The sequence below is a fragment of the Poecilia formosa genome, unplaced genomic scaffold (genome assembly GCF_000485575.1).
Source record: "Poecilia formosa unplaced genomic scaffold, Poecilia_formosa-5.1.2 Scaffold30, whole genome shotgun sequence".
NCBI classification, from domain to species: Eukaryota; Metazoa; Chordata; class Actinopteri; order Cyprinodontiformes; family Poeciliidae; genus Poecilia; species Poecilia formosa.
The window spans coordinates 3,368,254-3,379,459 of record NW_006799969.1 but is presented as its reverse complement, the minus strand read 5'-3'; the positions used below and the strand labels follow the sequence as shown (position 1 = coordinate 3,379,459).

The 11,206-nt window shown below is 34.3% G+C and overlaps 3 protein-coding genes across 3 annotated transcripts; all 3 read right to left on the bottom strand.

Moving 5' to 3' along the window:
• Positions 1 to 350: 350 nt before the first annotated feature.
• On the bottom strand, positions 351 to 2,470 carry LOC103136174 (CD209 antigen-like). The gene is made up of 6 exons (XM_007549301.2): positions 2,254 to 2,470; positions 1,972 to 2,085; positions 1,442 to 1,699; positions 953 to 1,116; positions 637 to 773; positions 351 to 526 (listed from the first exon to the last, which is right to left on the bottom strand). The coding sequence occupies exons 1-6, from the start codon at positions 2,330 to 2,332 to the stop codon at positions 370 to 372; spliced, it is 909 nt and encodes a 302-aa protein (XP_007549363.1). The 5' UTR covers positions 2,333 to 2,470; the 3' UTR covers positions 351 to 369.
• An 861-nt stretch (positions 2,471 to 3,331) lies between these two features.
• LOC103136173 (CD209 antigen-like protein E) lies at positions 3,332 to 5,702 on the bottom strand. Its single transcript, XM_007549300.2, has 6 exons — positions 5,494 to 5,702; positions 5,095 to 5,196; positions 4,743 to 5,003; positions 4,483 to 4,643; positions 4,226 to 4,359; positions 3,332 to 3,967 (listed from the first exon to the last, which is right to left on the bottom strand). The coding sequence occupies exons 1-6, from the start codon at positions 5,597 to 5,599 to the stop codon at positions 3,793 to 3,795; spliced, it is 939 nt and encodes a 312-aa protein (XP_007549362.1). The 5' UTR covers positions 5,600 to 5,702; the 3' UTR covers positions 3,332 to 3,792.
• Positions 5,703 to 6,476: 774 nt separating this feature from the next.
• LOC103136172 (CD209 antigen-like protein C) lies at positions 6,477 to 10,509 on the bottom strand. The gene is made up of 6 exons (XM_007549299.2): positions 10,393 to 10,509; positions 9,218 to 9,313; positions 8,350 to 8,616; positions 8,088 to 8,254; positions 7,887 to 8,023; positions 6,477 to 7,810 (listed from the first exon to the last, which is right to left on the bottom strand). The coding sequence occupies exons 1-6, from the start codon at positions 10,427 to 10,429 to the stop codon at positions 7,660 to 7,662; spliced, it is 855 nt and encodes a 284-aa protein (XP_007549361.1). The 5' UTR covers positions 10,430 to 10,509; the 3' UTR covers positions 6,477 to 7,659.
• Positions 10,510 to 11,206: the final 697 nt, after the last annotated feature.

Below are 11,206 nucleotides of genomic sequence, written 5' to 3'. Positions count from 1 at the left end.
ATATACAGAATAATTCTCTTTTAAATGTCTTCTAAATGTTAAAAGACAATATGCAAGATTTGTAAACACTGTGACAGAAATAAAAAAACTATTTCCCAGTGTGTTTTTTCAGATTCATAAAACCGTTATTTGTTTGTGAAATCATAAAATCAGATTTATTTTTTAACATTTATTTGTGCAATAAGACTTCCTTTTAATTACACAAGCATAGAAAGCGCAAGACATACACATGTTGAACTTTGAAATGTTCTAAGCCGATAAAAGATTGTTTAATACAAAGTTTATGAATTGTGAAATCTTTGCTAACCATTACAGATTAGAATGCTTAACAAAAGTCTTCAGGCTGTTCATATGCATGTTTAAATGATTTCATTTATTGCTTTGCCTGATCTCACAGATCCAGTTCAGTAGATGCTGCTGGCAGTTTCCAGTGTACCAAGTCCTCATAGTGTCTCCATAGTAATGAAAAGCAGCACAGTTCCCACTCTGAGGTCCAGTATGACTGGGTTGCCCACTTCTCCAGTACCTGTGATAATTAATCAACACTCAGAGATTCTCACTGTTGTTTGTTAGAAGCTATGATGTTCTTTATGGGTTATTTTAATGACTAATAATGACAATCATTGAAATTCTTACATTACGGATGTCTCTGTCACATTGTTTGTCCATGTCCACGTTCCCAGATGGTTCACTTCACTTAGGCCGATCCAGAACCCGTTCATCCACCACATGCTACTGCTGTCTGTCCTCGGAAAATTCATACTTATGAGTTGCTGTAAACAACAGGACATATGTGATAATGAATTACTTGTCGAAATATAGTGAAGCCAAAGAGAAAACAAAAGCTTAGTAAAGTGAACTCTTTCTTTCAGGACCTCTTTCTGCGTTTTAGACAAATTCACATTGTTGCTGTAATTCAGCCCTTTTAAACAGGATTTACATTTTGACCCACCTGTTCCTCCAAGCTGTTGATTATGAGCAGGTCGCCTCCTTGGCGAATGCAGTCAGCTCTGCTGTCTGACCAGTTCTTTCTTGATTCCGGTTCATAGTTAGAAAAGTAGTAGCATGACGTTTTCAGTAGGAGCCATCCTGAAGGGCATCTGCCACAGTTTTTCTCTGTTAAATAGAAATCAAGACAGCTCTGTTTGTTAGCTGAAATTAGTTTTTGATTTCTGAAAACAAGAAAAGCTGCACTGCGTATCCCAAAGGCATTCCGTTTTTAGACAAACTTCAATATATTCTATTGGAATTTCTTTTAAGACAAGCAAAAAAAAAGAAGGCAAAAAATCAGAGTCGAGAAGCCTCTAAATAAATTCCTGTACATCTAAAAATTGTAAATGTGCTCTATAAATAGTCATCTAATGCTTGATTAATTGTTTGATTTAATGAATGTCTGCAAGAGACAGTGGGGAAATTGTATTTCTTAAAAACTTAAAACTACCAAGAGCAGATGCATTGGACAGGAGATTTGTCTTTTCTGTTTGCAGGTTGCTAATTTTCTTCTGAAGGCTGTCAGTCAGAGTCTTCTTCTGCCTCACGTCCAGCTTTAGTTGGACATAGTTGGCACGCTCTTTCTCCAGTGAGTTCTGGGCCTCCTTTCTCTGTCTTATTAGAGCCGTGTGGTTGCGGAGAAAGTTCACCTCAACAAGGAGGGTTGAAGCAGCTAAATCAGGAACCTGAAAGTCTTTGGCGTTAGCACCTGTACAATAAAAAAAACTGAATAAGAGGACACAAACAATATGTCTGGCTTAAGAAGAAGCTTTCTGCTTAACACATTTGGTCCAGATCTCAACATTTAAGTGGAGGTTTGAATAATACTGTAACATTTTAGGTTACTAAAATTTACAGAACAATGTTTATTTTTGTAGCCTTTAACATACCCACAGTGTCTGACTTCCTATTAGTGTGGCAATCAGCTCAGAAATCTTTTGGTAACTTCACAGTCGTGTACAAACAGATTTTCACACTTACAGTAAATCCCAATGACAGCAGCAGAAATCAGTAAAGCAGCATTTAGCAGGCCCAGGCTTAGTACAACCAGTCGCTGGTGTTGAAATGTATATTCACCAATTTCTGCAAACAGACCTTAACAATATTCGACAGTGTTAATCCTCAAAGCTAATTCTGTATTGCTGAATTAAAAAAAAAATAGAAATAAGTGTGACATTTTAAAAAGCTGGATAAGCTAAACAAGAGGATGTTAAAAGGAAGCAATCATGGGAAGCTGTAATAAAGTTCATAGTAAAACTCTACCTTGTCCAAATGTTCGTCGATGAGAAGGTGAAACCTCATCCGTGGTCAAATCTTGGTAAATCTTTCCTTCGAACGACATCTTTTCCTCTCTTTTTTACTCTGAATTCTGCCCTTTACCACTGCTAGTAGTCCACATCGATCTGTTTGTCCTGTTCAAACTAGTGATAAGAGGCACGGGCTCGTATGGTCATGTTTTAAATGGCGTTCTGGTGACCGTGTGACTGGGAGTAGACCTGTTGTACCGATACTTTTTGAACATTTTCAGTACAAACATGTTGCAAGCATGTTGTATGGCTTAATTGCTGAATATTATAAATAAATTTTATAGATGTGTTTGTGTTTAACTGCCAGAGCTGGAAAAAAAATATGATCAGTATCTTGTAATAATGTTTATATATCTTTAAAACCAAAATAAGTTCTCATAAAGTAAATCAGCAGCACTTTGCAGGATGTTTGAGTTGTCTCAAAGAAACAGTGAGAAGAGAGTCGGAGGGAGCAATTGAATTGAATACCTTTTTTAGAATCCATAAGCTAAAAGATGGAAATAGTTTTAAATCTCATTAAAATGAGAAGGATATATTGACAAATGTTCTTTCTTGTTAAAGAGATGCTGCTCCTGTATTTGTTTTGTAGCTCTGGAAGTTAAATCCTTCCTTACGTTCACCCACAAAATAACCAAAGATAAATATTAGAACAAACAGCTAACTTGAATTTTTATTTTTGTTTTGGTAAGCTTATTTTTGTTAGTTTAAATAGCATAACTTAGTTTGTGTTAGTTTACTGTCTTTGCTTAGTTTATCTTAATTTATCTTTTATTTGAGCTTGGATTGTGTTATTTATTTTGCTTATTTTTACTAAGTTAATTTATCATAAACTGAACTAGTAATGCAAAAATATAGCAGACAAGGTCACATTTGTTTGTATTACTAATTTAGATAACTTATCTAAAGTTAATTTAACATATTTTAGCATAGTTTGTGTTAGTTCACTTGGCTAAATTACCTTAGCCTTGCATTGAACTTTTTCTTTTTCACTCTTTGCAATGTATCTTAAATTGCTGTATAAAGCAGACCCTTTATTTAAACTCACCAATACATCAAGATGAAATTTATTGACAGTGTTTTCATAGACATGCAGCAAATAAATACAAGATTAATATTTGCACAAAAGCATAACAAATGTGGCACAATGACAACAAGTTTATATTTTTTAAATCTAATGTCAAAAATGGTAAGTCTTTGAATGGAGAGCTGTAAATGCAGTTTAAATGGACGTTAGTCATATAATATTTTTCTAGTCTGACTACTTAAAAGCACATTTTAATAAGACGCCTTTTGTCAGTCAAACTTACAATCTTCACACATACATAGATATGCAGATTAGTAGACACCTTGCTATGAATTGCTGCATGTGACAGGAAGCTTGTGTAATGATATACAGTTACAGCTTTTGCTGAGACACTTCCACCTCAACAGGCTATGGCATTACTGGATTCTTTTTTTTCTCTTTTATTATGGAGGTGTAAGTGAGCACTGTAGACTATTGATTACTTGTCCCATTTAGGAACTTATAAGTTGGTGCTTTCTCACAAATCCAGTTTTGTCTGGATCCACATTCTAAATCATTCCAGGCCTTGAAGAAGTTTTCATTAGGGTACACTGCTGCACAGTCCTCGTTGCTGTGATAATCATCTGGCTGCCCAACCTTCCAGTACCTGTAACAAATAACAGGCCAAAATCCATCATCCCCGTTTTCCAAATAAGACAGCTGTGTTACAATTGTTGAAACTGAAAAGAATGAATTATTTTAAGTAGTTCTGGCTCGCAACTTTTCAAAACTTCTAAATATATGTTCAAAATTAATCGTGATTATTTGCTATGTAACGATAAACAAAAGATTTGTGATACCATCACGAGTGAAAGTCCTTGTCAAAGTAAATGAGATATTATTGTTTAAAATAATAAACTCCTACCCTTCAACTAGGAATGTTCCGTCCAACCAGTGCCAGGTGCCTTCCTCTTTAGAATCTCTTAGTCCAAACCAGAAAGCACTTCTGCTTTCTGAAGGATTCTGAGCATGATTTAACAAGTAATTTACGATTGTCTTCTAATGGAGGAAAAATAAAATGTAATTGATTAAAAAAAAATAAATAAATAAAATAAAAAATATATATATATATATATATATATATAATTTTACAAAATGTAGATGTCAGAAATCTTAACTAACCTCTTTGTCTTTGGTGTCAATGACTAGAAGATCTCCTCCATAAATCTGGCAGAACTCTCTGGCTTTTTGCCATGATTTCAGCCCAGCGTTGTTAGAAGAGAAGTAATAACACACCAAGTTTATGAAGAGCCATCCTGGAGGACAGTGAGTGCAGCCATCAGCTGTCAAAGATAATAGCACGATTACAGAAAATTAGTAAAATAAAATGCACGCAAACTCCATCAAAGCTTTACGTAAATATACGTAGCATCATGTCTCACAGATCTGTGTTACTTGTGATCTCAGTTTTCCAAGGTCCTGTGTAACTTTCTCAATGAGCACTTTGTAGTCTTCAGTCCTTTTCCTCTGATGTTCGAGCTCCCACTTAGTTTCTTTCTGACTGTTCATTTCAGCGTCCAGCTGCTTCTGTGCAGCATATATGTTCTCTACTGCCGTCTCATATTGCTTGTGAAGTTCGCCGAGGTCTTTTTCAAGGATTTCAGTGTCTTTGAGTGTGAGGTGAGTTTCTTGCAATCCACTGTCTGCAAAGGCAGAAGAAAATCAGTCTGTTATGAGAAATATTATTTGCAGATATTCTTACTGAAATGCAACTTTCAGAGCAACACAACTTACAATGCACCCCAAGGGCAACATCAAGTATAAGTAGAAGACCAGCAAGAAGCACCAAGATTACTGCAGCCTGTCTGCTACGTCTCCCAGAAGTGAACAAAGTCACTAAGCAAGAAACATAAGGAAACGTAAAGAAATGAAACAGTTCCTAGTTATATTTATGTCCAGTATATAGACATCTCCATCTCAAAGGTCTCAATATTTGAGCTTTACATTCAGCTATATGCAGTATTTACTTTCTTATTCTACGTTTAAAAAATATTTCTAAAGCAATGTTGCTTTGAAACCTATGTAATCTCATTTAAATCAGTTACACTGCAGAGTTTTACAGCTTAATATTTTCAGAGATTAAATTTCTAACATAAACAAAAGTGCATATTGTGGACCTTCAGCCTGTCATACCTGGTTGCCTGCTTTGATTAGATATGCGGAAGGAATTACGTTCTTCAGCGTGGAATTCCTCTTCACAAATCAGCGTGTTAAATCCATCAGGTTGTGTCTTCTCCATTGTCCTTGTTAAGCTTTACTCAGTCATGGACATGTGAATGCATGGATTATTTTAGACCTGCTTTTGCTGAGCTCATCAGTAATAAAATTCTGATGAATGTTCAGTTTTAAGTTTGAATTTCACTTTTCTCCTGAAAGGAGAAGTGAAATTATCCTTACAGTTCCCCCACCCAAATGATGAACCATGCTTCCTAAAAAGACAATTTTACTGTTATCCATTTAAAAGTAAAATAGTTACTGTTTGAAAAATTAACCCTGGCATCCAAACATGGCCCAGTGAGATCAATTTCTTGCAAAATTATTGTAATGATCATTTCATATTCCAACTCTTCCTCATAAATATGCTACTGATATCAGCCCATTTATATTTTCCACTCAACTTTCACACATTTTAGAAAATATTGATTTCAGTTTCTACCTAAGTTTCAATTAGAGGGTCAGAAGTATTTATCTACTGAATTTCTTCAGTATATTTGATTATTTGGTAACACTTTATTTGAAGGAGGGCGAATAAGATGGACATGACACTGTCATAAACATGACATAACACCTGTCATGAACATGAAAAAGCCTTCAAGAATATTTATGACTTGTCATAAAGTGTCATTTGGCAAATAATGACACTTTTAATACAAAGTTGACATTATTCAAAATGTCTTTGTTATGACAACTTGACATTAACCAAGAAATCATTACTGATATAAATTTGTTATAAAAGTATTACTGATTGAACTTTAAAAATTAGGTAACTTTATGTTATTAAAGGTAAAGTTTAAACAGTAATGTCTTATTTACCCCCCTTCAAATAAAGTGTTACCGATTATTTTCAGTTCTAGCTGAATATTTATTTCAGTAAATCAATTCATTTAGTGAAATCACATTATAATCACACACAGGATGATGTTTTTCTTTATTTCTGTTAATTATGGTGATTTTCCATTTACAGCTCATGAAAATAACATTTAAGCTTAGAATATTACATCAGAGCAATAAAAACATATTTAAAGGGGCGGTATTATGTATTCTACTGGCATATTGTTCCATTTTAATACTATACATATCAAACATAACTTTAAAGAAATTTGACACTTTGAAATTGGCCTGTCTCTTTAAGAAACTCCTGCTCTGTCCGACACTGCCTTCTGCACATCATCACAACACTGCTCCTCCATTATGCCATTTACAACCATTCTTATGAGCTTTGTACTTAGAAGTAGTTCCACTTATGAGGTCAGCAGGTGTTTGTTAATTGCTGTTGCTGATAGTCTGGAGGAGCTGAGTGGGGAAGGTGTGGGTTGAATCTGGGGGGCAGAAACTCGGCGAAGGACTGTAGCTCCAAAGACGATCTTTGGGAAATAGGCGGTGCTTCATGAGAGCAAGTGTTAATGCATTAATTGTATGTCAACAACTCACTTGCAAATTTCATGTTCTCTGCTGTGTCCAAAACAGAATACAGCCCAACTTTATAAGATAGCAAAATACCAATTAAAAGTTAATAAAGATACTCAGAAACAAGGCTAAAAGCAAGCAAATAGAACAAATCTCAAGTAAAGGCATAATTTTAAAAATAACAGGAACTAAAGTTTTATAAAGGAACAAAAGAACTTAAAACATACAGCTTGATTCAGAGTCAAAATACATATAGAAATATGGAAATTGCAGAACACGAGAACTGAAAGTTTTAAACCTGTGGAGTAAACTGGATAGCTACCGTCAACAGTGACAAAACCAAAATCACACACAAAATAACCATAATACAAAGTAAAGTACTGATGACCGTGACAGCTCTCATACATTGTTTTTTTTTATCTGAAAAAGCACAATCACAATTATGTGACACTTTCTCTTGTTTCAAAGGGCTATTTGTGGTTGTATTATGCTGAAATCTGCAAGGTACTTCTGTACACAAGATCCAATATTGGTTAAAATACTGGTGTCAAAACTTTGAGCACCTTAAAATCATAATACGAACATTTCAAAAATAAAGTTAGCAAAGAAGTAAACATTTTTGGAACTGAAATCCTTTATTTTGGGGAGTGTAAGCAACTGATTCACATGTTTTCAGCTTTGGTTGATTTCACATATCCACTGTAACTGTCTCTGGCTACAGGCGCTATCATAGCGTGTCTTCCAAGGATTCTCATCGCTGAAAACTGCAACGCCACAGTCCTCTCCTATGTGCCCGTCATTTGGCTCCCCATCCATCCAATACCTTTGAAAAATGAAAGTTTTGAGTAAAACAGCAAAAAAAGAAGTAAATAAGTCAAGAAATGTTCAGTGTCTCAAACCTTTGTTCGACCTCTGTGACATTATTAAGCCAAACCCAAGTCCCCTCTGACTCCATATCTGTGAGGCCAATCCAGAATCCATTTCCCCAGACATCTCGACCACTTCTCATATCATTAATAGTATGACTGACAAATTCCTGCAAAAGCACAAACAGGTTCAGAAACAATAGTTTTGCAAGCTTGTAGTTTTTTTCAACCCACCTGCTCCTGCTGGTTGTCAATCACAACAAGATCAGCTCCACGTTTGATGCAGTCCTCTCTGCTGTTATGCCAGTTCTTCTTCACAGTAGTGGACTCAGTGTAGGAAAAGAAATAGCAGCTCGAGTTGAAAATAAGCCATCCAAGAGGACATTTGCCACAAGTTGAACCTGAAATTAACAAGTTATTTATGTCTTGCCAGCTACCTTACTGCAGTGTTCATCATAAAAAAAAAAAAATTGGGAAGGAAACGTTTCTGTCTGACCTAAAGCCGATATGTTGGCCTGTAGGTGTGTCTTCTCCATTTGCAGAGCTTCCACCTGCTTCTGAAATCCATCATTGATGATCTTTTGCTGCTCAATTTGCTCCTTTAGTTGCGTGTGATTTTTTATTGCGTTTGCCAATGCGCTCGTGGCTTGCTTTTCAGCTCCGATCACGTCGCTGTGGTTGCTGCGAAGAAAAGTGACCTCACTGATGACCTCAGATGCAGCTGAGTGGGAAACCTGTAGAGAGGCTTGTTTGGCTTGAGCACCTGAGCAGATGAGGAAAAAAGAAACTGCTAGAAAGGCAAAGTATCAGAGCTGAGTTTTTAAAGATGCATGGAAAGGTTTTTCAGGGTGGAGATACCTCAAAGTCAAATAGGAGCAAAAGTTTAAAGTTATTGTACACCCGCGTGTGTGGGGGTGTGTGTGTGCGTGTGTGTGTGTGTGTGTGTGTGTGTGTGAGTGAGTCATTTTGTGACCCTGTTTGAACTGGAGGAGAAATTCACTGTAGAGTCAAAAGAGACACTGAAGTTGTTTTTGCATGATCACTCCACTCTAAAACACATCTGATCAAAAATTATTCTGTAAAGACACAAAGTTATTATGGCACTCATAGCTGCAATGAGTGGATATAAACATCTGAGAAGCAATTTAATATAAACTCTGCAAACCAAATAAAGTAAACAACCAAGTTTATGTCACAACCAAATTTGTGACATTTGTGGATGTTGAAACAATTTGAGGTTACACAACATAGCTTTGCAAAGAAACAATGGTTCATTTTTTGTTACTTTTCTTTCTTTTTTTTTTTTTTTTAGAAAAATCCTTCTGAATGAGGAAATAAGCATTTTTATAAAATGTAGTACTTACATTTAAAACCAAGAACAACGGCAGCTGCGAATAACACAGCATTCAGCAGTCCAAGACACACAATGATCACTTTGTAGTTTCCAAATACAGATCCTCCTGGAATTATTAACCAAAAGAATGCATTGTTTACATGATTTGGATTTTGGTTAAAAATGTAATTGAAACTTTCATCTTACAGATTTTAATCGTATTATATCTAGTAAAGTAAAGTAGTATAAGAGCCAAAAACAAATCAAATTAATAACAACATTTTTTGGTAAGCTTCCAAATCAAAAAGTTGCAAAGAAACGTTTAGAGCTTAAAATGTTGTTGGATGCAGGCTTTCAAATGTGAATGACCAAAAATCCAATATATAAAACAATTCTTGACATGTTTATATTTATTCGCACCGTATGTGACTACCTCAATAAAACATGTAGTAGATACTTGAAACTATGAATTAATAACTTGATAGCTATTTCTTCTTAAGTGTCTAATTCTGAAATCATTTATTAAAACTTTTTAGTGCACAATGATGTATTATTATGAAATGTATTTATTTATTTTGATGTTAGTGGATAGAGTAAAGATGGCTATTAAAATGTCTGTTGTTGAGTTACCATGCATATTATCCTATGGAGTATTAGGATCTAGTTAGTGAGTCACAATGGCACTTTAAACTGTTTCATGGCAAACTGGAAAACACAGAATAATAAAATAAATACAAAAATAATTACACTTAAGATATAACGATTTCTAATTTTCACAAAGTATTTCTACACTTGATTACTTCATATACTACTTTATATTTAAATTAAATTATCCTCTTTCATGATAACAGTTTTTATTAATTTCATTAGGAATAAAAACTACTGGCCCACTATACTCACAGCCAGTTATTTATTTTCTTTATCTATCTTTTTTATTTTAACAGTAGTCAAATTTGAATATTTAATGAAATAAAAATTTATAAATAAATAAGATATGTGTGTCACATAGTAAAATGGTGTAAATATACACCTAAGCTCTACTCTTGTGGGTTTTCTGGTGAAATATGAAGTAAAATATTCATGTTATCTCTACCACCTCATTTTTAAAACACAATTGTAATCCCTTTTATGTTTTAAATGGAAGTGAAACCACAAGTAGACATTACAGATCAATCAAATGATCCTTTGATTAATTTAAGATCTTACCTTGTCCATCTCTGTTGAAGTTCTGTTGGCGCTCCATGACTGAATTCCCCGAGAACGTTACTGACTAGCATGTATCTGTTCTTCCTTTTTTTTACACACTAGCAGTGGAAGTACAGTCATAAAAGAGGATGGATTTACGTGTTTTCTGTCCTAACACAGTTCAAAAAAGTCAAATATGGACTAGAATTTTCTGATTAATTCATGTTTGTTAACATAATTTTCTGATCAGCTACCAGTAATAAAAACAAACATAAAGGAAGGGGTTATTTGTTAATTGCTTTAAATTACAGGATGTTATATTCAAATACCAGCTGCTTTTTTTTTATTTAAAAAAAGATTTAGTAAAAATTTAAAGTTGATTTTAGTTTTGTTTAAAATAATAAAATTAGAATCCAGAGAGAGACTTTTTGTATATGTATTTTATATTCAATATGATACACGTTTATTAAAGTTTAATTCACCACCATTAAAACACATATTTGTGGTGCAAACATAGATGATATAACACCTTTGAGTTGTACAGAGAAAACAGCGCTACCTACAGTCATATTTTGATGGTTGCAGAATTAGGTGCCTACATGTGCAAAAAAATAAAAAATAAAAAAAAGATTTTACTTCGCTCTATGAATTTGTTTGATTGTTTTAAGCAAAAGAAAAAAAAAACATTTATGTCTCCACTGATTCATTTTCTGATCACAAAAAATAAAAATTCTCAAATGCAGGCTTTTAAAAAAATGTAATGAACTATAGTTTCCGGTATTGTGCTTTGGGAAGTGACGCAGTAGTTGCCCAAGATAACTCCGTTTCCTAAGAT